Source organism: Falco rusticolus, chromosome 18 (genome assembly GCF_015220075.1).
Source record: "Falco rusticolus isolate bFalRus1 chromosome 18, bFalRus1.pri, whole genome shotgun sequence".
In the NCBI taxonomy this organism is placed as follows: Eukaryota; Metazoa; Chordata; class Aves; order Falconiformes; family Falconidae; genus Falco; species Falco rusticolus.
The window spans coordinates 6231594-6257243 of record NC_051204.1 but is presented as its reverse complement, the minus strand read 5'-3'; the positions used below and the strand labels follow the sequence as shown (position 1 = coordinate 6257243).

Genomic DNA, 25650 nt, shown 5'->3' with positions numbered 1-25650 from the left:
AATACCAAACCCAGGTAAAAACTACAAAAAAATTGCTGTCTTCAGCGACAGGGATTTTTAGTTTGCAAAATATCCATTACACTCCATTACTCACAGAATGATAAAATGAGAGTCTCAAAGGCTCCCACTACCCATGTGGACACCCAGTGATGACCAGATGGGTGGGCACAATTGTGCCATTTTCCTATTTTCCCAGTTCCTTGGGATCTGGCCATTAGTGCTATCAGCTTCTACATCACATGCCTCATTAAGACAAACAGAGGCTGCTGCTCATTTATCTTAAACTGTTCTGGGCTAAGCCAAGCCAATACATCTGCATATGAAAGGTTAAGAGGGTTGGGGTTTTTTTCCCCTGAAAGCTTTCCCAGATTGGTTATGGGGCTTACCATACTCATCAAGACAGCCCAGAATTTGGCACTTGAGGTGAAAAATGCTTTGGCACTGCACAAAGGATGTGAAAGTGTGGGAATTCCTACTCGCACAAGACTTTAACACATAACCGACATGCAGGTACAGAGGAGCCTTCAAAAAGGCAGAAAAGTGTCTTGATAAAAATAACCCACAAAGCTGACCCTGACTACTTGAATGTCTGAGCTCTCCAGTCTTCCCACATCGCTAGTACAACATAAACCAGACCTACTGACCAAGCCAGTCTTTCAGTAAGCACCTGTTAATTTGTTCCATCCTGCAATTTATTTTAGTTTAATAGCATACATTAGTAAATGTAATCCTAGCAAATTTTTCCTTTAGTCAAGGCACTACAAAATGTCTTAAAAACTAACTAAATTTACTGTATTTAACTTACATTAAATTTTTCTAGATACAAGGACAATACAGGAAAACCAGAAGGTTAAAACATATCAGATTGAGTTTAACATTTTAAAAGATTACGACCCAGTTCAACAGTTTTCACGATTCTACTACAATGTTTGCTACACAATACATTTTTACCGCTCCCAAGCTAGTCTATACAATAAAACAAGTGAAATAAATCTGTCTATCTGTGCAGGGTTTACTCACTAACCTCAGTAAACAGTCTCATAGCAAAGCAGCTGAATTGCCAGTTACAAATCAACTATGGAAAAAAAAAAAATCACAGGAGGAGACCAAGATCAGCTAAAGAGTTTTCTCCCCAATTCCAGTAGCAACAAATCTGGGCTGGCCTCTGAAGTCTGACATGACCTATGTGCATGACCAGAGCCCCAAAACATCATCACCTCAGACAAGTCATGAAAACAGCAAAGATCTACCTGCTCTAAGCCAACTGCTTCAATTGTTCCTTCACAGAGCAAGCAGCAGGTGCTGCCTTGGCTCCAATGGGAGGATCAAAGATCCAGAAACCCAACCGAAAAGCAGGAAAAAAATAATCAGGCATTCTTGTAAATGAAAATGTTGAAATTTACATTGCTACTTGTTTCCTGCATGACAGGGGATGATATACATAGCACCTTTTAAAAGATAAGTGTCCACCATCATGCTTTCCTGCCTTTCATACTTTACCTACCAGCTGGAAGTCTAACTAACACTCCTCTGCTCCTCATGGCAGGAGCACTCAGTATCCAAACCCCACAACATCCATCGCTCCAGGCAGGTGGGGTGACTGACTGGCACTGGCCAGTAAAGACTGGAAGAGATGAGGAGGCACCAACAGCTGATGAAGTGGCTCACCAACTCCAGCAATAGAAAGAAAATTCTCTTCCTCCCTACAGACTTGTGTCTCACCTGTGGAGAAACTGTCTGAAAACTGGGAAAAACTGTTTCAATAGTTCCAACAACAAAAAGAGAATATGTCCTACTCCCCTGTAGGGACCAGTACCTCAGCTATTACAGTAAGCATCCTTTTACTCAGAAGAGAGAATATAGAGCGTACACACCATGGGGTACCCTGTGGTTTTACCTGCACGACCACAGCGAGGACATAAGGAAGGGGGATGAAAAATACACCTCGACCCTAGAGGCACTGGTATGTGAACTGCAAGGAAAAACAATCACAAATGGGGGTTCTTCCAGTCCTCCTGCTCCAGTCTCCAGTGGGCAGTTCCTCAGACAGAGTGGAAGGGCTGATCTTACTCCTGACCCTATGGAAAGGAATTCTAAACTGTTTCTACAAGCAGTGAGAGGAGAATCCTATGGCCAGGACTAGAGGGACCCTGCCTCTGGCCAGGTGGAGGAGAGGGACAACTGGGTTTTCTGGTCTCTGTGGATCCGATGGCCTGGCACGTCAGACCCACAGGAGTATAAGGCTCTAGCAGATACAGGTACACAACATACTCTAATGCCATCAAGTTACACAGGGGTGACAAGTACACATGGAATTGACTGCCCCACGAGTCAAAACACAGCCCTACCATTTGCCATGGACTGATCCAGACTGCACTGGAACAGGGTGAAGCTCTGGAACACCTGCAATACATCAGTTGCCACTCCACTACCCACAGGAATGGAGTGACAGTACCTAAAAAGAAAGAAGGCAGCCAAAATGTTCTGGTTAAAAATAAGACTCACTTTGACAACAAGCAGCTCCCTGGCTTTAAGTCTCCAAAAAACGTAAGCCCTTAATGGAAAACATGTTTTCTACCAACTAATTGGAAAAATTAAGCAAAATATTCCCAATTATTTCAAAATTGTTCAACTTGACTTCTGCTTCCAATCAAGTTCAGCTTGTATAGTTTTATACCGGGTTTAAAAAGGTTTACACGTATCTACATTTTCTTGGCATTTCCTCAAAGGGGTTTAAGTTCAGTATAACTAATAAAGGTTCAGAGAATTAGCTTCCAGAGACTGGAGATGTCTAGCTTAGGAATGTCTGCATCCTTAAAAGCCAGGATGCAGTACAGCCCAAAAACCAAATTAAGAACAAAGACAAGATTTCTATTGTTTGTTTTGTTAGAGACATAAATGCTACATTTAACAGGAAAAAAAGGGAAACAAATATACTCCTTTTTATATACTGATTCCTGCAGGCATACACAAATGTCGTTAGTGTTCTCTTCAACTAAAAGAGGTCAGTACATAAACCACATAAAGCAAAGTTACTTTCTTACTGTGACATAGGCAAAACTCAAAAAAGGAAACATACTATTATCAAGAATCATTGTCCACAAAGTTATGTATCTAACCCTTGGTCTTATTTTAGAAAGTCTCCCTGGTAATTTGTCTGTGCTTTTGAAAAGCAAGTAATATGTTCTGAATTATAAGAGGTTACAGGGACATTTTTGTGGTAAATTTGGACTTTCATTTGCAAAAAAAAAAAAAAAAGAAAAAGAAAAAAACACACAAAAAAAACCCCACCTCAGTACTACAGAAATCCTTCGGAAATAACATTTTCTTGTCATTGCTAAGCACTTTTCAACAAAGTTTAATTGCCACTGTTCCAAGGAGCTGTTTACATCCAGCTCTAAAAGAATACTGGGGTACTTATGTCTCTGCAAGCAAAAGGAAAAGCAGCATTGTGTCTTTCTGATATTTTGAAAAGCAAACAAAAGAGTATAATCCCTGCAGTAGCAAGGGCAACAATTTTTCTAAGCAAGTTCACTTAAAGACTCCGAGTGCTCAGGGTCTGGTATTCTGGGATTTTTCTGGAGGCTTAAATTGTACTTACAGCTCTTTCAATCTTCTTTGATTCATTCCCCTGGTCTTTACACCCATGATCAAGAAGGAACAAAATGCCAAATAAGCTAGTATTAAGAAGTGGAAGGCACTATTTCTAGCCTCACAAGCTTATAAACTTTATATATATAAACTTATAAACAGTTGTTTTATAAACAGTGCACAGGAAGAAAGGCCTTCAAACAACAGTAGCTGGATTTTTCCTTTGAAGGTGAAACTTACTTTATAGTTCATCCTTGTAAACAAAATAACCTATTTAGGTGAATTTTAGCAATATGACTAAAAGCCGAAGTTTTACAGTAAACACCTAAAAGATGTCTAGCTATATGAAAGCTTCATTGTACTCTTGATAACCGTGATGTACAGGCTTTTACAACCACCAGAGTTTTTGCAGGCCAACACGCCAGATTTTACCACCTCAATATACCACAGAAGAGCTCTCCCGAAAGCAAGCAGTCTGTACAGTGGGAAAAGAGAATTTTTTTGTTTAGTTTGTTTTTCCTAACTATTCATTGTGGAACAGCCTTTGCTGTCATTCAGTAGGCTGTTAAAATATAGGTTCTCATTACTCCTTGGCTGTTTTGCTTCCTGGACAGAACAATGTAGTACATTGCTTGAGCCCCCTTTGGTTTCCCTATTGTGAGTTTGTCCTGGGCACCAGCACAATGACAAAGGCACTGACCAGTTTGATGCTTCTAATGGAAGCCAGATACTAAAACGGGACCTTTTCAGAAATTTTCAGGTGGTGCCCTAAAGTATAATTCATTGGAGGAGTAGCAATGTACACCTGTTCTACATCAGAATGAGACTGAAAACCTTTTCAACAGGAGCCCCATAATATGCAGGCTTATTCAAAGGTCATCAGAAGTTCCAGCGTGCTTAAGTTGCCTTGAGCTAAATAAACCATGCAGGATCGCATGAGCGCAGGGGCAAGCAAAAAACCACAAACTTAAAAAATTCTGTTTGGGGACAGAGCTAGACACACTACCCTAAACTAAACATTCACCTCTTGCAGCACATCACATACCACACAATGCACAAAGTCCTGCCACAAATCTCCAATTTTTATTTCCAGGAGGATGTAGTGAGCCTTCAGGCTTCCCACCATTAAGTTACATCAACCTTAAATGGGAACAGATCATGATACTATAAGCAAATTATTCTCTACCTGAACAACCTCAGGCAGGATAGCATCAGGCCAGGCTCTGTCCAGACCCAAGAAACTAACTCCAGTGGGCACAGATCCAGTATGGAATCAGGAAACTACTTGAACAGATCAACACGATAATCAGCGGTTGCAGCATACCAAACCTCCTACCATGACAAAGTTTGTGTAGGTTTCATAAATTAGACATTTAAGGAGGAGGCAGTGTCTATGTTGAAATTTATATGGAGATTTTCTTCCACACCAAAAGAGGAGCAACTGAGGGAAAAGCACATGAATGCTTGTCAGAAAGTTCTCAGACAGATATGTTAACAGATCAGTGCTGTAGGAGAAACTGATAAACACTGGAAGGAGATAAGCTGTATTTCTGAGGTCAAACAGGAAAGAGGCAAAGAGATAGGCGAAGCAGATAAAACAGAAAGCAAAAACAATCTGTAGATAACTTAACAAGCATATGTGGGAAAGGGGGGTTTGCCAAGGTGTAAGACAAGGAGCAAGCACAAAAATCAGTGCGAAGGTGGTTCTAGGCAAGAGATTGAGCTCTGTGTTATAGCTTAAACTCAGGTCTGATATACTATAGGGGAAATAACCCTTGGCTTCAAAGCAAAGGCCTTGAAAGGACCAAGTCAGATGGTACAGGCAGAACAAGCAAATTGCTGTCCAGAAGAGCTTGCTTGCTCCAGCCCAAGGGAACCCCAGCTCACTCACTGGGCAAGGCTGAAAAGATCAACACCAGTATCAGAGAAGCTATCTCTGCCACTGGGAGAGCTGAAGGGACGTAAGCAGACACTTCACAAGGGGGAAAGCTGGGCAGAGGTGTTTACCTGTACAAAGAAGGTGCTGAAAGCAAGAGAAGTCACCAAGAATGACCAAGAGGAAGCTGCAATTATAAAAATATAGGAAGTCAGCAAGAGGAGAAAGTAAGGGTCAGGTGGGACAACATTTCTTGGAGGGACAGTGAGAGCGCCTGACAACAGCTGACACCCTGGAGTACAGCAAGAAATATCCAAGGATTAGAAATGAAATCATGGCAAGTAAGCAGCTGTCTAGGGACCACATAACTGGTTTAATGCCGTATTTTCACCCCCAACAGTATATTTTTCTGTAAATGACGCTCTGGATCAGACCAGCCCAACGGTTGCACACTAACTGTTCTCTAAAGTTTCACGTATCTCAAGGCTGGCAGGTCAGAGCAGGCAAATGGCAGCAAGAGGGCAGGCCACTGCCAACTCCTAAATCAAGAAGGGGTGGCTAGCAACATCACAGCAACCAGGAAATGCGTGCAGCAAAATGCTTCAGCAGACAGGTGAATCGGTCAAAACGCAATAGTGGTGAGAAACAAATACTCCAATGCTGTTCAAAGAAAACATTAAAGCCTGCAAAGAGAAATGCTCTGCAATTAGAAGGGGCAGAATGGAAAGTACCATCACCATGAAGAATTAAAAGCAAGAACAGACTTGTTACGGCCCAAGCACTCATCACACTTCTACTGACAAGCCTGAGAAGCAACGCACTGCAAGACCATCTGCGATGATGGGGCTGCGTCCTCTGGCTTATTATTAACTGTTTTATTTAAAAGGTCTTTACATGATATACCCCTCCTCCTTCCTCAGCTTCTCACTGCTGGCTCTGACAGCATGTAATCTGTCTGAAACACTACTCACAAACAGAAGCAGTCTGCTGTGCCATGTCTGCTTGTGGCTGCCGGGCCCCACACAGACCAGGTGAGAACACTACCTGTAACAAATCCCAGGAACGAGAAAAACCTCATTCCTAACAAAAGACAGAGGTTATCTAAGAAACAGGGTTTAGATTTGAAGAGAAAAAGTATTTTCAACAGGTTAAACTTATCTAATGCCTCTTTTTCACTCCCAAACACAGAGCAGCTTCATACCCAAACTGTTCTTTTAGCATTTCAAAGCACCACAATGGAAACTTATTTCTCCTGGTCTGTTTAACAGAGACAGAAACAGCAGTACCTGACAGCAGTAGTGTGAGCAGAGATCTCATTGGGTCTCACTGAAAAGCCCTCAATGGAACACAAATATTTTAGAAAATGTATTTCTGTTTCTTAGAACTGGAAATGAGTATTTGCTACAAAAGGACACACAGCTCCCTGATCTAACACTTAAAGGCAAACCTATGTTCGGACATGTCTTTCCTTCTCCCGCAACCTCAGAATGTCTTCATTCCATAAAAAGATACAATCATGACCCAGGGACTGAGAAAGGAGAGTGATGATCTAACAACCAAATATCTAGCGAGATCTGCAACTGTGAAAGGATTTTGAGTAAATATGACTAAAGGGGAAATGTTCAGGTAGTGTAAAAGCTTGCTCGATCTGAAAGAAATGCAAGGGGTTGGTGGAGTGGTATTATCAGTAAAACCATCTAAAGAGGTAGATTTTGGAACAGAAGTCAAAGCAGAGGACTCTTGACGAAAGGAGACCACGAGACTCATTGGAAGTATAAGCTAATATTTACTGTAAAAATTTGGCAGATCTTAAAGTCAAAATTTAACTAGGGAAATTCAGAAGGTGAAGATAAATTACTTTCATTAAGACAATGCAGGTAATACAAGCCATCTCAAATGTGTGGTAGTCAAAAACAAGAACAGGATTCTACTTTACAGTATCACAAACAGATGCATTGCCCACTGAGGATCTTCAGGACTCATATTACTTCATCAGAATCTACAAAATAAGCGCAGAGAAGAGGCAAGAACAAAAGCAAAAAGGCTGCTGAGGAATTGCTAAATTACCAGCTGACTTTTGTTGACACACTCTGCGTAAAACAGCAGAAAAAAATAATATACTAAAAAAAGAGATGTAATAGAAGATGCTCCTTATTGAGCTAATTTGCAATAGTTCTGGTTACAAAACTGATTCTGTAGTGCTTTCTCTTCAGACCTGATGCCATGTGACATGAACGTCCCTCCCCAACTTGCTGCTAGCTACCCACAATTAAACTTTGTTATCTGTGCTCTTACAAGTACCATAAATGCAGCTCAACATCAGCTGGCAAGCCAGGACTAGCAGATCTGGTGCACAGCATTAGATTTACATTCTTATGCTGGTAAGCTACCCTGAGAGACTAACCTCATTCATAAATCTGGCCTCGTATATTATTCAACACCCATGTGTTAAAATTATTAAACACTACCTCACCCACACTGCTATAAAAAGACTACTGTAAAATTTCACTCTGAGAAAAGAAGGTATTCATAAGTCAGGGGAGGGCAGATGTGCAAAAGAAGATTCAGTGGAACTACATAAATTCAGCACACATGGAGGCAAAACAAATTCCACGCTGGACACCATCTCATTCAATGCTTCATTCATACGAACACTGTCAGGAAACACTGAGCCCACCTGCAGCAGCTATCAGTTTCCATAAGCTGAACATGAAGTCCCTGCAGAAATCAGAAAACTGGCCTTGCTCCTCCCTTTTGCTACTTGTCTAGTTCGGATTTGCTTTTTAAATGAGATTGATGGCCTTTTCCATCTATGAAGATCAAGCTAGACCTTGTCCAAGTTCATAAGACAATTTTTGATGGACTAAGGGGAATTTTCATTCCATTCATTCCAAATTCTGACACAAGACAGCTCTCTGCAAACTGAGCAATTCTGAAGAAGCCAAGACCTGATGAGACCTAACTGCTGACCGTCCAAGCAGCAGTGAGTGTCCTGCAACATCTGCAGTGGCAGGCACCCCTCTCCAAAAAGAAAGCAGACTCTTCCCAGCAGCATTTTAATTCAATGCCACATGAACAATTCAAATACTCATACCTATTTAAAATGAGAAAATAAAAATGGCTTAAAGGCATGAAAAGCTTGTTTATTAAGCATGAATATTTCATTACCAAAAGCATGAATGAAACTAAGCATTCACATAATATTTCTGTTACTACCTAGCATGAAGCCAAACCTCTCCCACCACAACTTCAACCAAAAATATGAATGTTTAAGATGGTGCTCAAAAGATAAGAAAGCCGCTGTAAAAACATCAATACAATATAGACAGCACCCCTTTGCTTACTTTAAGTAAGATTAAGTCACCAGAAGAGCAGAAAGGGTGCTATACAGATGAAGAACTAAGTGCCATCAATGATCCACATCCCTGCTGAGAAAGATTTGTTTCTAATGTATTCATGGGGACACTGATCCTCTGAAAACAGGAACAAATTAAAGTGTTTGGTCAACCCCAGAACTTGTGTGCATTTTTCCAGACCTGTTGAGGAGAGCTCCCAGGAACACAAAAATGAAGGTAAGTCACCCAGTCTCCAGGTCTAGAGGATACTAAAATGCAGAACAAGAGTTTTGCCTTTCGGAACCATAAGATGAGTGACTATCTGTGCATTTACACGAAAAAAAAAAATGCCCTTCGTTATCACCTACTGAAAGGGGCTGTGAACAACTGCGTTATAGCTTCTCTTCACGTCACCCGGGCAGTTACGAAGTCTGTACATTTTTGGCACCATCTTCAGCCTCTTGTATCCAAAACTGCCTGCACAGGAGTGTGCTGCAAACCCAAGAGACCAACAGCTGCTCATATCAGTCGTCCAAAACACAAACCAGATCATTTTTTAAGACCGACAGATACTATGAACTCAACCCACCACATCATCCAGAAGAAAAAATGTTTCGGGTTTTTTTTTTTGAGAGGTCCAAAAGGTATAGCCTACACACCACTGTCTCAAGACAATGCCTTCAAGATATCCCTCTGCAGCATTTGAAGCCCAGCTCTGTTTTGGTTTGCTACAGCCTTTTTGTAGAACTACAGCCTATGCTTCACAGTGAACACTTGCCTCAGCAGCAAACACAGAAAATTCTCAGAGGAAACACACATTTTCTTCATACATTCTTGATACCAAAAATATTATTAATCCTAATAAATACTAGATCTCTTTCAAAAGTATCTGCAATAAATAAGAATTTAGAACTGTTGCCTTAATTTAGGATAGCTTTGAAAATGTTAGGGTTTGACTGTAAGAAATAGTTGAGAAACACTAAAGACCACTTGAGCATATTTTAAACTAAAGTCAGAACTGCGATTTTATCCAGCATTGCTTTAAGAAGTTTGAAATCACAATGTGTGCAGGGAGGCAACTGCATGGACTATTAAGCTGTAGTTCTTTGCACCACATCCTCAGGTACAGGTGGGCCGGGATGACCAGGAACTATCTGAGCAGCAAGTACAGCCTTCCACATCAGATTTCATGCCGGAATTAGTTAAAAAAAAAAATAAAGAAATGAAAGAAAAAAGAAGAAAAAAAAAAAAGAAAACAACCCAAAACTCATTTCACGATCATTACATCTTACCAGGTGCTTTCACCAGCTTCCTTTCATGCATCTTTGAATTCTTTAATAATCAGAACTAAGATCTATTAAGTTCCCCAAAGGGGATTTGCACAATGCTTATGAATAATAAGCAACTCGCTAGAAATCAGGAAAAGATGAGTCAAATAGCACCTGCTCACAAATTAGATGAGAGAACAGAAAGACCTTGAGCACACAGCTCATATGGAACTACCCCGAACGCTACGCTGCCGCTGTGATACATAATTGTCTGCTGCATTTTTTTCCTGCACTTCAGCATGGCTTTCCACTTACAGTCCCCAGCTGCAATTCAGAGGTGTTGGGTTTATCCACAGCTGGACCCTCACACCATCTCACTGCCTGGCACAGAGGGGATCACATCTCACTCTCCTGCAAAGCACTTGAGACCTTGTGAGGAGAAGCTAGTCTCAAGTTATTCCTGAAATTATCACTAAGACTGCAGAACAGATAATTCAAGAAATCAAGCTAACTCTTTGCATGCCATATGTATGATTTTTAAAGCTCTGTGTTTTGATTTGTTTATAAAAATGTTAGTTGTAAGGATAGTACAACGAGTGGTCTTTGCAGGATAATGTGAGAAATCACATATAAACCAGAATATTTCATACTTATGAAAAATAACCTTGCCCTCTTCCTTACAAGGAAGTAAATGAAAAATGATAACTTCCATCACTTGAAATTTTCATTATGGTGTGATGAAAAATGAAGTGATGTACAGTTTTGTGTATCTCTTACTCAAAAGTTCACACTGCAGGTTTCATCTACGCCACAATTTCTGCAAAACATTAGCAACTCCTGCGAGATCGCTGCTCCCTTCCCACAAGCACCATCTCACTCCACCTGCTATGGAATAGTCAGTCACATTAAGCCAAGACCTCGTGCTGCAATTGAAGTGTTTTAACAAGTCCAGAGCAGGATGCTCTCCCTTAGATTACAGGTGGGTACCGCTCAGAGTACAGCTAAATACTGGCCCTTGACTGTCAGCAAGAGGATCCGTGAGCTGTTTGACATTAAAAAGATTCAGTTTTAAGGAGCCTTTCAATTACTCTTATGTCCTCTGACAGGAACTAAAATGCCAACTATCACTGCAGTAATCAACCTGCCCACAAAGGTCAACCGGGAACCGATTAAAGGGAATGCCAGATTACCTGCTGAAGCACAAACTGCTCAAATATGGCAGTTTAAAATAATTCACACTTAGGAGCACTTAAAGAATAATTATCTGTTAAAGCTATAGAGGTTTGCTATAAAGAAACAAAGCTAGCTACTGAGTCCATGCTAACTGTTCCAAATAGTCCTGCTTGTTTATTTTGGGTTTGGGTTTGTTTTTTTTTTAATTATTCTGATGACTAAGAATCACAACCAGACACTGGTACGAAGCCCACTCAGAACTAAGGAATTCAAGGACCGGATGACTTTTATTTACAATTAGCACATAACGCACAGTGACTGCTTGAGTATCTACATGATATGGCCAGTTTATTAACCAGTTGCAAGACATCACCATGAAAAAATACTAATGCTGTGATATCCTTGCTGAATTGCTACATGAACCCACAAATTGACAACGCAAGATGCACAGGGATTGGGAAACGAGATAGTGAACTGACATTGCATCCATCCACCTACCTGGGCAGGTACTCACACTGACAAACACATCTGCCATACTAATCCAGCCCATGTCAACACCACTAAATTCTAGTATTAAAGTGCAACTTCACCATTTCTCTTTTTCCCACTAGAGACGTCCTTGGGGAAATATCCTTGCATGCACCAAAACTGGTATGATTTCAATTCCACCCACATCTGGGCTCACTTGGGAACTAAATCCAGCACAACCCATCTTGGGTCAGCCAGTGACCCTGAACAAAAATAGCTCTGGCAGAAAGCTGGATTTATGGAATAGGGTGGAGCCCATCCAAGTGTAAACTGAACAAACCTGCCACTTGAAGTTAATGATGGAGAAGCAACAATTTCTCCATTCTGTTCAGCTCAAGGCAACTCGTGCCATCTACACAATGTGACATAATCAAACCTCGAGCGGGTCAAAATCTAGGATGTAATTTGGGTATGACACAGTTTAAGATGTATCATCAGGCAAGAGTTAATTACTGTCTCCAAAGCAGTAAAAATAAGAGAAGCAAATGTTGCTTGAGAATTGTAACAACACCAGCAGCAAAGCTGGGTCAGCAGGCCAGGGCCATAGCTCTACTGGCACTGTCAAACAGGGTTTAGCAGAGTATAGCAATTTTACTGAAAAGCCTCACTTTTGGTAAATTCAGATTAGCTTTCCTAAACGTCCTGGTGCAGACAAGCCTTAAGCCAGGGGATGACAGCACCAAGGCTAGAAAAAATTAACAGTGTTCTCTTTTTCTTTTTTTTTTTTTTTTTTTTTTTTAACAGAAGATTATTCTGCCCACAGCACAGACAGATACAAGACAATCTTGAGCCAGACCTCTGCTTGCAAACTGCAGATTACGGCCAAAGTAACACATGCCTTCTCATGCAAAAGAAACTGTGGTTTGAATTGATGTCACAAGGAAAAGTCTGGTTTCAAGTACCAGTGATCAAGGTATCGAAGTTAAAGGGACACTTGATGGCGTATTAGACACAGCAGGGATGTCCAGACAACATCCTTCAGCACAATCAGCATGCAACATGACAGGAAAAAAATAAAACAAAATCAAACTGCATATCAACTGTAAGGATCAAGAATTGCTAGCTTTAGCTTGTTCTGCTCATCCTCTTTCACACAAAATTAGCAAAGTCTACCAGTGGCATCTCTCAGTTAATTAATCTGATTCCTAAATGCAACCAACATGCTAAGTTGATTTTTTTTTTATCTAACAATCCGTTTACAATACTTCATTTAGTTTCTAATACACATTAACCAAAGAATAAAAGCCCCAAGAACAACCTGTTACATGCATGTTTCCTGCTAATTACAATTACTTTGTTTGCAAGCCCTTTGTAATACAATTAGTGTCATGCCGTGCACAAATGAGAAACAAATTAAAGCTTTTAGAGGCACTGCAAAATTCTTTTGAATCTGACATTTCCTCATGTTCAAAGCTCAACTGTTCATGCTGTTTTTCTTAGTATTCAAACACAACTGCCCTCCCTATCCAAATAAAAATCCAAAATATAAAAGAAAATATAGTATCAAATACGCCAGTTGTTATTGTACCTCACACCACCAGGATTTGAGCCCTGACTTTGCAGCACCACAGAAGACAGGTACACCCCAGTAGCCAGGTGTCTAGCACAAAGTATTCCCGAGCACTCAGCGGCTGATGCAGCCAGACCTCAAAACCTAGATTTCACCCAGAGGAGACACCACAATTGCCAAAGAGCTGGTTTTCCTCCTTCCTCAGTAGTTTTATGCCAGCTGAGGAAGCTTAGCCCATCGCTCTTCCCTCGGCTATTGCCAGAACCACTCTCAGGTGCGCCCAACAACTGCACAGGCCTGACACGCGACGGATCTCATCTATCTCCAGAACACAAGTGGCAGGGGAGGAACAGTCAGTAAAGTACAAGCAAAACTGGGCAGGGGGGGCAGCCAATAATCCACAGTTTTATCCCAAAGGCTTCCCTTTGGTAACTATCAAATCCTTGCACAAGCAGGGGTATAAGAGTTTATCAGGAAAACCTCCCATTAATCTTTTATAATGGAAAGTGAAAGGCAACCATGGACTTAGGGTCCCCACCAGCTGTCCCTCTATCAGTGCTGCTCAGGATTTAGTTGTGCTTCACAGAGGAAACCGGGACGAAAACGCAGATCTTCCTGAAGCTGGTCTAGTAGGGCAATAAAACTATAAAGATCACAAAACGTTAACGCAGCAAGGCTGCCCCAGTAAAGGGCTGTAAGGCTCCTACGGGGCTCGAGCAACCTTCGACTTGGTGACTTTTATTGCCGGTTTTTTTCCCTTTTAACTTTGCACACGTATCAGCACAGGCAAGATACCTGTCAGAGGGAAGGCATATGAGGTGGAGCCTGAAGCAGATGAGGTCTGGTGAGAGGAGGGAGGTTTTGCAGGGGGGTGACTGAACACACACACACCCCAGAGCCAAAGGGGGGCTCGGTGCCCCCTGGCTGCACCCTGGGCACCCTCCTATTTACTTGGTCCTCCTGATTTACCCCCATTTCACAAAGAATTCCCCTCTTTCGTGCAGAGTTTGCCCCTCAATCGGGCTCAGGCAGGGCCGGTTCAGCTCACTAAACCGGCACAGCCCACCCCCCCTCCCCACAGCCGGCAGCTAATCGGGGGTGCAAGGGGGTAACAACCAGGAAGCCAGGGCTTCACAATCCCCTCACAATCCCCTCATAAACCCCTCACAAACCCCTTCCCCCCGAGGTGAGGAGAACGGGGGTTACCACCTCCCCGCCCGTTCCCCCCCCTCACGGCACTCACCGCAGGCGGAGGTTTGCCATGAATTCAGGCATCGTAACGGCGTCCATCAGCACGAAATCCGCTTTACCGAACTCCAGGCTCTCCTGTTCGGCCATGGCGGCAACGGCTGAGTTCGCGCTGCCCCGGGCCGGGGCGGGAAAGTGGCGAAGGCTGGGGGGGGGGGGGGTGTGCCCGCCTCGCGCGCGCAGGTGAGGCGGGGCCGGCGGGTGCGAGGCGACCACCGGTCGGCGCCCCCTGGCGGCACGCGCAGCGTGCACACCACCGGCCCCGCCCCTCAGCCAGCGCGGGCGGGAGCAAGGAGCGCCCTCTGCTGAGGAGAGGGGCGCACTGCACATGGGGAATCCCACCGGTATGGGGGCGGCGGGGGGCACTCCCTGCGGGGCGGAAGGGGGCTGTATCCTGCACCCGGGTGACACCCCCACCCTGTCTCCCAGCATGGGGGGGGGGTGGGGGGGGTGTCACATTCCTGCACGCGGAGTAAGGACAGCATGGGGGGGGCCTTCATCCTGCACCCCGGCGAACCTCCAGCCCCGGGTGCTGCAAGTAGCACTGGATCCTGTGCCGGGGGTGTTGGGTGGGGGGGACCTTCTGCACCCACAGACCCACCCCAGCGTGCAGCAGGGTCAGATCCTGCCCCCAGAAAATCTCCACTGCAGGATCCCAGTGGGCAGGGCCAGATCCTGCTCTCAGAGGATTCCCGCCCCACCATGCAGGGCCAGATCCTGCCCCCAGAACCTTGGCTGCCCTCCCGGACCCTGCTCACTCTGGCACTTACCAAACCCCCAGACTCCCCCCAAATAAACGCAAAAACTCCCACCTGGGAGCACCCGGTCACCTGCAGGGCCAGTACCACCATGAGCTAATTAGATTAATGACGGACCTAGGAGCAAGCACAGCCTCACAGCCCCACAGCCCAGTGGGTGCTGGTGGGCTGCAGCCTCAGCTAAAAGCGGTGACCCCCTGGTTACAGGCAGCGGTGCCTGGCTCCCTGCCTGCTCCTGGGTGAGCAGGGAGGAGAAATAGATAGATCAATAGATAGATGATAGATAGATAGATGATAGGTAGATAGATAGATTGATAGGTAGATAGATAGATAGATAGATCTCCCCCAAAATACCATGTCTGCACATTGCTGGTGTGGCATGGGTGGCTCCCTGGAAGATGGATGGTTTCTGATCTTGTTTCACACAACGTGCTAAGTATTTTTTGTGTCATTGCAATTTCCCTAATTGGCACAATGCTAATTAAACACCTTGTAAATGCCCTGGGAAAGGCAGAGTAAGGTGGAGGCATTGGGGCCGTGGCAAGCAGGTGTGGGACCAGCACAGCAAGCAGGCAGCGGCGATGGAGCATGGGAAGAAGGCAGCGACTGGGCAGAGCATCCTCTGCCTCTGGCCCCACAGGAAGGAGAAGGCAGATTATTCCTCCTACATCCATATGCTACTGGTACATTCCACCTGGGCTTGGGTCCAGCTGCCCACTTTCCCAGCTCAGCTCGGCTAGCCACATATCCAAGCCTGGGTGCTTGTGTCTTAGCTGATTCTGGAGGTTTTTGGCTTAAAATGGAAGTGCTGGGGCTTGGGGAGCCCTGCCTGAGCCACTCCTCAGCCGTGCTGATGCTCTGTGGGTTGCTCTCCCCACAGCCGTGCTCCCCTGGAGCCTCCTGCCCTGTGCCTGCCACCCCCGCCTGGCTGGGTAGCCCCTGGTTGCTTGGGGCCACAGCGCTGGAGGCCACCCAGCTGTCCCACTGCAGCAGAAGAAGCCACCATGGCCACCATGAGGTCCTGCTAGCCATGAAGCTGGTGTTGCTGCATAAGCTCTCCAAGCCTCCTCTGAGATCCTCAAGCTGTGACTCCTCCCGAAGGGACCCAGCAAGACAGGACAGTCTTAGGAGTATTTTAATGTGGTTTTGGTAAATAAAAGTATTTATTAGCATTGTTTAACGGAACCTCCTACCTGGGCTGGTGCTGCTGGGCCTGGACCGCCATTGCACCCAGGGCAGGGCGCAGGAGGGAGGGTGCTGGCACACACCCACCTAGATAAACATTTGCAGAGCAGCCCTGCCAGCAGGCAAACATTCCCCAGGGCACAAAGGGGGCTCCCCAGGGGCACAAAGGGGGCTCCCTGGCCAGTGGAGCCTCCTGGCTCTGACAGCCCCGGGGCTGAGGGGCAGCTGGATGCCTCCTGGCACCAGATCTGGCCAAAAAATGGGGAGAGGAGGAAGGGTGGTCGTTGTTCCAAGTCCTGGGGAAATATCAAGCTTGGAGAGCAGCAGCATCCCCTGCGATACTGTGTTAGCTGGTGTCACTGAAGTGACCTGTTTGCAGGCTCTCTGTGGAGCCCCTTCACCTGCCAGTGTCCCTGCCCCACAAGCACAGGGGTGGCTCCAGGGTCTCCAGCCTTCTGCCCACAGCTTCAGCCCCAGCCATGGGGGTGGTGATAGCTGCCCACCCCCACCCCCTTTCCCATGGAGGGGTTCTCAGTCCCAGCAAGTGCCGGCGGTACTGAAACACCCTCCCTGCAGCAGCCTTTCCAGCTTCTCCTCCCAGGAGTGTGGACAGGATCCTTCCAGAGGGATCTGGCCTTTATCACCTCGTGATGCTGGCATGAGCCGAAGGTTGTGAAATGCCTCTTCAGCGGGTTTGTAGTGTGAGGTGGTGCCAGGGCAGGTCAGGAGAGCATGTGTTATCAGCATTGCCTTTTCCTACTTGAAAACCCAAAGGTCGCCTGGGCTCTAGAGAGCCAAGAACGTGACCTGGTGCAAGCACACTTGCAGCCAAAGCAGGTCCCCTGTCGTATGTCAGGGTGACTTTGTGTGAGAGGCACCAACTGGAAATCATTGTGATGCTTCAATTGCCCTTTGAATTTTGTTGAAATCTTGAGATGCAGCTCTGGCTTTGGCGTCAAGGTCAGTGTCTGACACAGTGGTGCTCAAATCCCTGAGCAAATCTCTGCTCAAATTGCTTTGTCCTTGGAGCAAATGTCTTTCCAAATCCCCCTCCAAGCTAAGGCTCTCCTGTGTGGAGCTGTGCTTCAGTGTGATCTGGGAACAGATACAATATAATTAGTAGAGTCTTGAGCAGCCAGAGCTAATGATTCCTCGCCCAGAACTCTAGTTTCCATCAGTTTTCTGTTCAGTGCTTGGGTGCCCTGCTCATCCCTTTTCTTTTTGACCCTATTCTACAGAAACCTGTACCCGTCTCTAGCAAAGTCAGCTGAAGCGGCATGAGAAGCTCTGCACCAGGGTGATGCCTGCAATATGTGTCTGCATAACGCTTGATCTCACTCAGCCTCACCACTCAGTGGATCCTCAGCTCTCCGGGGTCCGTGCTTCAGCCTCTTTATTTCGTCCTTTTTTCTCCCTCTCTTTATTTCATCCTTATTTCCCTCCTTTATTTTGTCCTTATACGCCCTCTGCTTTTGGAATGGAGAGTCCTAGTGTTAGAAATAGGGACCTGAAACACAGGTTGAATCAAGCAATTCCCCAAAAAATCTCTCAGAGGGTCTGGTTCAGGGGCAGAGCAAAATGTGCTCCACTGACCCCATGGCAGCAGCAGTTTCTTATGTGTGGGCAGCCCCTGGCACACGTTCATCCCCAAACGTGGGCACAGTTCCCCTGCACCCTGGCAGCGACACATCAGAGTCTGTGTTTGTTGTTTCTTTTGCAGTTGTACTGTTCAGTTCATCCTCCCCCCTCCAATGTGTTCATGGGGAAACATCTGGAGGTAAAGCCTTGATTCAAAACTCAAGAGCGATGATTTATTCCTGGAGGGGAAGTGCCCTGTTGAGGCTGCATGCACCACGTGGACACCCTTTAAAAATCCTCTGTCATCCCAAAAAGCAGCTTCGGTAGGAGCAGGAGGATAACCCCCAAGTAACTGGGCCTGAAAGGGCTTTTCAGGATTTTTTTTTATAGTGTCTTCTGTGATTATTTTTTTTTTTACTATGCTGCTGATAGAAGCCTAGACAGACTGAAGCAATGGAAGGGTTAAACATAAAAGAGGTACATTGTTCAGTCTGCAGATCCAAAATTGAGAGAGAAAGATGTCTGTCCTGAGCTCTGGAGGACCGTGGCTCTTGTGGTTCGCTGCTCTGAAGGATGGACTCGTGCCATTTGTGTTGCCTTCACTCAGGGTCGCAGCAGCCTTTCCAAAAACCAGAGCTGAAATCAGCCCAAGTCTCTCATCTGCAGAGCACAGCTGCAGTTTTTACAGCTCCGGCTGGAGACTTTTAAGTAGACAGTCCTAAATTAGGCAGCAAACAACTTTGGAAAAGCAAGCAGTGGGGCTGCTTTGCACTCCAGCACAGCACAGTGTGAAAGGATGGGGACAAGCCAATAGAAGTTGCTTCTTCTCATCCCATGCGTAAGGAGGGATGAACATGCTTCCCCTCGCTGGGGAGCTGTGAGGTGATGAACTGAAAATTGGCTTTGGAGCACATCCCTGTGCCTGGGCAGGAAAAAGTCCAGTCAAAGCCGCCTGACGGTTTGCTTTTAGCTATTTAATTGCGTTTAAGCTAATCACAGCAACAAGGTGGGGCAGGATTGGGGCTGCAGTTGCTTTGGGCTCTGGGAGCTGGATGGTGTGGGAGGTGCAGGTTGGCTGTGTACCTGCTCCAGGTACCAGCAAAGAGCCGTGTCGTGGCCGGCAGGTCACTGGAGACAGCAAAAGGGATGAGGCTTGCTGCCACTCTGTCTGTGGGAAGAGACAGAAGCCAGAAGCAGCTTGGGTACCCACGTTCCCCACCACTGCGGTCCCTGGATGAGGCATCACGAGAGCTCCAGCATCCCTGCTGTCTGCTTGGCCCTGCTGATCCTGGCTGGCTTCGGGTGCCAGCTCTGCCCAGCACAGGGATGCAGGCCGTGTGATGGCAGCTATGTGCCAGTGCCAGTTTGAGTTCAGCCAGGACATCAGCCTGAAAGTCCACCCAGGTGGGTCTGAACACAGCAAAATCACATCTCAGGAGCACACTGGAGACTCAGCACAGAATTCCCTGAGACCTGGCTTCTCCCTGAGATGGAACGATGGAATTGAGGACAAAAAAGGTAACTTAAATACAGAGATTTTCCTGAAGGATATTCTCTGATGCCTCAACTAATGATCTGCCTGGTCTCCCTTTAAAAGCATGAGTTTTGCTTTTGATACTTTCCATCGATGCTTCATTTCTTCTTTCTTAGCTTCCTCTGATATGTCTTCTTCTATTTCATCAGTGACATCACCTTCCTCCCTTCCACAATTTCATTGCTGGTAAATAGCTGCCATGGGCCTCCCCAGCATCAACCTTTTGTGACAGGGTAACATATGCCGTTCCCTCTTCTCTATTTTTCTTCCAAAAAGGGAAGCAAAAAAGAAAATTACACATCACATCAAAATTTCCAGTCTCACATACACAACAATGTTATGGTCTCTAGCCAATGATGTTAAACTGTAAACAAACCTAAATATTGAGTTCTCGGGCTTTTTGTAATTATATAACATGGATATTGTGTTTCCTTTTGTGGGATTTTCCAGGAAACATTATTAAGACAGAAATGAGACTTCCCAAGTCTGTAACGTGACTGTTGCACAAACAGGTACCCACTTGTACTGGAAGAACATTATGAACACCCCCTTTCAGGACAGAGTGCGACTGAGCAAGACATCCTGTAAAAGAAAGCAGATAAAGTCGAGTCCACAGTGCTGGGTTAATGGTTGGACTTGATGATCATCTCAAAGGTCTTTTCCAAACCTAAATGATTCTACGATTCTATAAAACTTTCCCACAGCTGTTGCTGAAAATCCTTTTGAGGATGTTTTTCTTTCTGCAAGAATAAGGTGGAGGAGCTGAGAACCCAGAGGCAGCATGATGGGTTACGGGACTGCCTTGTCCCTCTGCAGTACCCAACGTTTTTGTTTTTCCCTTCCCGGAGAGGAAGAAATTTGCCCTATGGCAAAAGCTTCACTATGAGCCATTTTGTATCTACATACAAGCTTGTGATTCCCCAAGCTGATGAGAGGTGGGAATTCAGCCAAAACCATCAGACTGACTTGTCTGAACAGAAGGGAAACATCGTGGGATGTTCTCCAGTTATGCAGTATAGCCAATTTTGCAGCAGCCTGGATAAAAATATCATCCCTCCTTGCCTGGAGATGTGATGCTGAGCCTGGACCAGCCCTTACGAGCACAGAAGTGATGGAAACCCAGGCTGACCATTGAAATCTTGAGCTCCTGTACTCCGTACTCTTACTTCATGGCAGCGGGGAGGGAGGTGGGGGGTGGGGTGGGGAGGGCTAGTTACCCTCTTACTGCACTGTGTGGCATCCAAATGGTTTCCATTATAACTCAAAAAAAAAACCCCAAAGCAAACAAACAAACAAATAAAGAAGCTTTTTGGAGTCTGGAGACCTTTGACAAAGCTCAGCCAGCTCCATGGTCCCTGTGCGATGTTCCCAGGGCAGTTCTCACACCTTCCCCCACCCCAGCAGGGGCCTGAGGCAGCACGGCATAGTGCTGCTTCCCTGCGGCAAGGCAGCTGGGTCATCACAGATTGATGGAAGCGAACACCTCATCCAAAAATCTGCTCTTGGAGAGCAGGCGCTGGTTCAAGGCTGACTGCAGTCAAACAACTGCCTGGAGCTGCAAGACTGCTGGGGACAGAAGCAGAGCAAACCAGGCTGGAGGGGTTCCTTGACGGACTGTCTAATCACCCTGCTCCAGCACAGGATAAGCCCAAGTTAAACCCTTTATGATGGATGTTTGTCTAATCTGTGGTTTTTTTCTGGTTTTTTCCCTCCCTGAAACTTCCACTAATGGAGACTTGACATCAGGCAATTTGTTCTGGCGCATCGCTGTATTTACATTTAGCCAGTCCCCCTAACTAAAGCTCTCTTACTGCAGTTTCATCCCATGACTTCTCATCCTCTCCAGGCAGAGACAGAGAAGCATTTAATCCCTTCTTCTTCATGGAAGCCTTTTATTTCTTGAAGGATGGTTATCACAGCAGTGCAGAACACGCAGCTGCTGAAGGAGTCTGGAGGTCAGCTAGTCCACAGCTGTCTGATCCTCCCCCAGGCTTTGGTCCTCTGGACCAAACAACCCAATCCTTTCATTCTTCCCTCACAGATCATATTTTCTAGGTTTCTGCTAATCCTTGCTGCTAGCAAAAAAGGAAGGTTTTTCAGGACCAGTTGTAGCAAGGAAGGAGCAAGTCCCCAGACCTGGGAGGTGAGCGAACCCTGCCATGTGTTCTGCCAAGGGATTGCTACCTTGCCTGCCATCGTGTGAGCATTGCAAGAGCACAGGGCTAGGAGAGAAGCCAGCAGGATGGCAAGCAAAGGCAGCAAAGCAGGACTTTTGTAAGGGCCAACTGCCTTTGTCTGGTCTTCAGAAACCAAAATGGTTGCACCACATAATATCCAGATCCATTAGAATTTCTCATCTCTATTGACGTGACCTAAAAGATCCTGAACTCGGTCGCTTTCACGAAAATGGGTGATACACGGGGTCTTCTTTATCCACCAGCGCTCTCGCTTCCTGCAGGTGTCTTGAGCAATAAAACAGAGCACATCCACCCGCAGCAGCAGGTGCTTTCCCTGCCCTCCTCTGGGCAAAGGGAGAAGGTGCCCAGACCACACCATGGTTCCCTGACACAATGTTGCCTATCCTGACTGTAAAAAAAAAAAAAAAAAAGCAGCAGCTCCTAATTTACCTATCAGAGAAAAGGCTCTGAAGGCCAATTAAAGTCTCCCTGTATTATTCCTGGAAGTTACTCCTCCATTCCCTTCCCTTCTCAGCTAATCCAGCTACAGTAGGACATAGCTTCTGAGTGGGAATTCTAGTTCAAGGGGCAGGTTTCCAGATATCCAAGATGCAGCAGAATGCTTAGGAAGATCCTTCATGGAAACCTGGACTCCCATTGCCAAAAGAATGTCAAAAATCTGCATAGGTATTTCTTTTTATCTCAAAATCTTTAAAATCCCTGTGTCTTAAAAAAATCTGGCACAGCGACTTCAGCTGCAAGGCATCAGCGTAAGTCAATATGATAATCACCCATTCGTCATGACACATCATGCCATTCTAGCAAAGGGACTCCTGAGGGCATGAACCTTCCCAATCAGTCATTAAAAAATGTGTTGCAACTGCTCATAAGCTTCCTCCCACCCACCGCAAGCACAGCAGCCCCCAGCCCCGAGCTCTCCTGGTGGGAGCACAGTCCCAGGCATGAGTCAAAGGTGGCCGAGCGCAGCAGCGGCTGCCAGCGATGACCCTCAGTTCCACTGTGCTCCAGTTCCTGGGAAAGCCATGGATGGCTGCGTGGAATAACCAAAAGAGAAATCCCCTGAATCAAGGACTAAGAGCTGGGTGTAACTTAGCAGAGATTCAAGAGAAATACAACGGCCACTGAGAGGTCCCGGCTGTGCACCCAGTGCTTTCCAGCTAGGTCGGCATGAACAAGCCTTCCCTGGAGCCTGCACCCCAGGGACTTGTGACTTGACTTCTGGGTACCAGAACGTGTGATCAGCAAACCTGTGATGGGCTCAGTGTTGTGTATTTAAAGAAATGAAATGATCAAGGGCATGTTGTTAGCCCAGGTCACAGCCAGCCCCTTTGAAGAGAGGTGGGCTCAGGCCACCCAGGTCCCCTGCCAACCTCCTTGGTGTCTCTGCACCCATCAGTGAGGCAGCTGGCGTATGTTGTCCTCAGAAAAAGCAAAGACGTGAAGTCTGGTACAGAAAGGATGCAAGGATGGGGAGTTTGATCGAGAAGAATCCAAGGGCCAGAGGGAAAGCGGAAGAGAAAAGAGATGCTGAATCACATGAAGTTCCTGCCAGCCCATTCCTCCAGGTCCATCTGGGCAGCAGCACAGCCCTCTGGTGTGCCAGCCACTCACTCAGCTTTGTGTCACTGGGAACACTGTGCCCCACCACCCAGGTGATTAACAGAGATATTTTCTCTGCAGGAAGCTCTAGGAAAAAGTAGGAGAAAAATGCTTAATGTGGTAGGAGTGCAGAGGAGGATACAGGGTTGCTGTGCTCCACAAGAAGCCAGAGCCAGCCGAGCGTTCTGTGGGTGAGTCCTACCACTGCTCAGCCAGCGGCTCCTGCAGTGTCTCTGTCACAACCCCCACCTCTGCTTGGGGACACAGGGCTGGCACTGCTGACCATGCCGGCAGGACCGGCAAGGAGGGCAGCTGGTGCCGCACTGCCCTCAGCCCTGCCACAGGCGTCTGCTCCCAGTGTCCCCAGCCCTGCCGGCCACCTTCTGCTCAGGGACCTCTGCTCGTGTCACGCAAGCATGCCCTGGTGGGAGCAAGGCCACCCGAAGCACTGAGGGGGTCATTAGCACTGGTATAAAACGCACCGTACGTTTTTACCCACACTTCTTTCCTCTTTCCATCTCCATTCTCTTGGTACCATCGTGCAGCATCGACCGCCGCCCCCGGCGCTGCCCCCCACCCTGGTCTTGCCTCCTGACGCTCCCCCCCTTCAGCGGGGGTGGTGGTGGGCAGCCTTCCTCCTCCTTCCTTCTCCTTCCTCCTCACCAGAGAGGCTCACGCAGCCTCTTCCCAGCCTGCAGAGATGTCGCAGCATCACAGAAGGGTTTGGGTTGGAAGGGACCAGCCCGTTCCACCCCCTGGCCATAGAGGCACCTCCACCGGACCAGGTCGCTCCAAGCCACGTTGAACTCGGCCTTGGATGCTTCCAGGGACGGGGCATCCACATCTGTTCTGGGCAGCCTGCGCCAGCACCTCAGCACCCTCACAGTGAGGAATTTCTTTCTAATAGCTGATCTACATCTGCCCTCTGTCAGTGCAAAGCCACTCCCCCCGTCCTATCGCGACATGCCCGTGTACAAAGCTCCTCTCCAGCTGCCTGCCGACCCCGTCCGGCGCTGCGAGGCCGCCGTGAGCTCTCCCGCGGCTCCCCGCGCCCCCACGGTCGGCCCCGCTCGCACCCTTCCAGGGGACGGGGGCCCGGCCCGGCCCCCCCGCCCCCCGCCCGCCCCGACTCCCGCCGCGCCGCCCCCGGCCGGGCCGCGGGCACTAGATGGAGCCGCTCGCTCGGGAAAGCGGCGGAGCCCCGCGCTCGGCCGGGCCCGACAGCCGCTGCGCCGGGGCAGGGCCGGGGGGGTAGGGCTGGGGGCAGAGCCGGGCAGGGCCGGGCAGGGCCGGGGCAGGGCCGGGGGCAGGGCCGGGCAGGGCCGGGGCAGAGCCGGGGGCAGAGCCGGGCAGGGCCGGGGCAGAGCCGGGGAAGGGCCGGGGGCAGAGCCGGGCAGGGCCGGGGCAGAGCCGGGGAAGGGCCGGGGGCAGAGCCGGGCAGGGCCGGGGCAGAGCCGGGGAAGGGCTGGGGGCAGAGCCGGGCAGGGCCGGGGCAGAGCCGGGGCAGGGCCGGGGCAGAGCCGGGGCAGGGCCGGGGGCAGAGCCGGGCAGGGCCGGGGCAGGGCCGGGGGCAGAGCCGGGCAGGGCCGGGGCAGGGCCGGGGCAGAGCCGGGCAGGGCCGGGCAGGGCCGGGGGCAGGGCCGGGCAGGGCCGGGGCAGAGCCGGGGCAGGGCCGGGCAGGGCCGGGCAGGGCCGGGGGCAGAGCCGGGCAGAGCCGGGCAGGGCCGGGGGCAGAGCCGGGCAGGGCCGGGGCAGGGCCGGGGGCAGGGCCGGGGCAGGGCCGGGCAGGGCCGGGGGCAGGGCCGGGGGCAGGGCCGGGCAGGGCCGGGCAGGGCCGGGGGCAGGGCCGGGGCAGAGCCGGGCAGGGCCGGGGGCAGGGCCGGGGGCAGGGCCGGGGGCAGGGCCGGGGCAGAGCCGGGCAGGGCCGGGCAGAGCCGGGCAGGGCCGGGGGCAGAGCCGGGCAGGGCCGGGGCAGGGCCGGGGGCAGGGCCGGGGGCAGGGCCGGGCAGGGCCGGGGCAGAGCCGGGCAGGGCCGGGGCAGGGCCGGGCAGAGCCAGAGGCAAAGCCGGGGCAGGGCCGGCGGCAGGACCAGGGGCAGAGCAGGCAGGGACAGGCAGGGCCACCCAGACCCCCTGCCCAGAGCCAGGGTCCGTGCCAGCCGTAGGTGGGAAATGCCCCCTGCACCTGCTGGGAGCTGCATGCACATAAAGATGACATACTGGCGGGGCTCATCGCTGCGTTTGCGTGGCTGGGAAATGCAGTTCCCACA

At 48.1% G+C, this 25650-nt stretch overlaps 1 protein-coding gene across 4 annotated transcripts in view; it reads right to left on the bottom strand.

The window, feature by feature from the left end:
- Positions 1 to 14650, bottom strand: part of MYO1D (myosin ID) — a 162220-nt gene extending 147570 nt beyond the window's left edge. For all 4 annotated transcript variants that reach the window (XM_037411226.1, XM_037411227.1, XM_037411229.1 and 1 more), the window contains exon 1: positions 14525 to 14650. In XM_037411226.1, the coding sequence (XP_037267123.1) occupies positions 14525 to 14619 (95 nt within the window). In that variant the 5' untranslated portion in view covers positions 14620 to 14650. The remainder of the gene's footprint in view (positions 1 to 14524) is intronic.
- Between the last annotated feature and the right edge of the window lie 11000 nt (positions 14651 to 25650).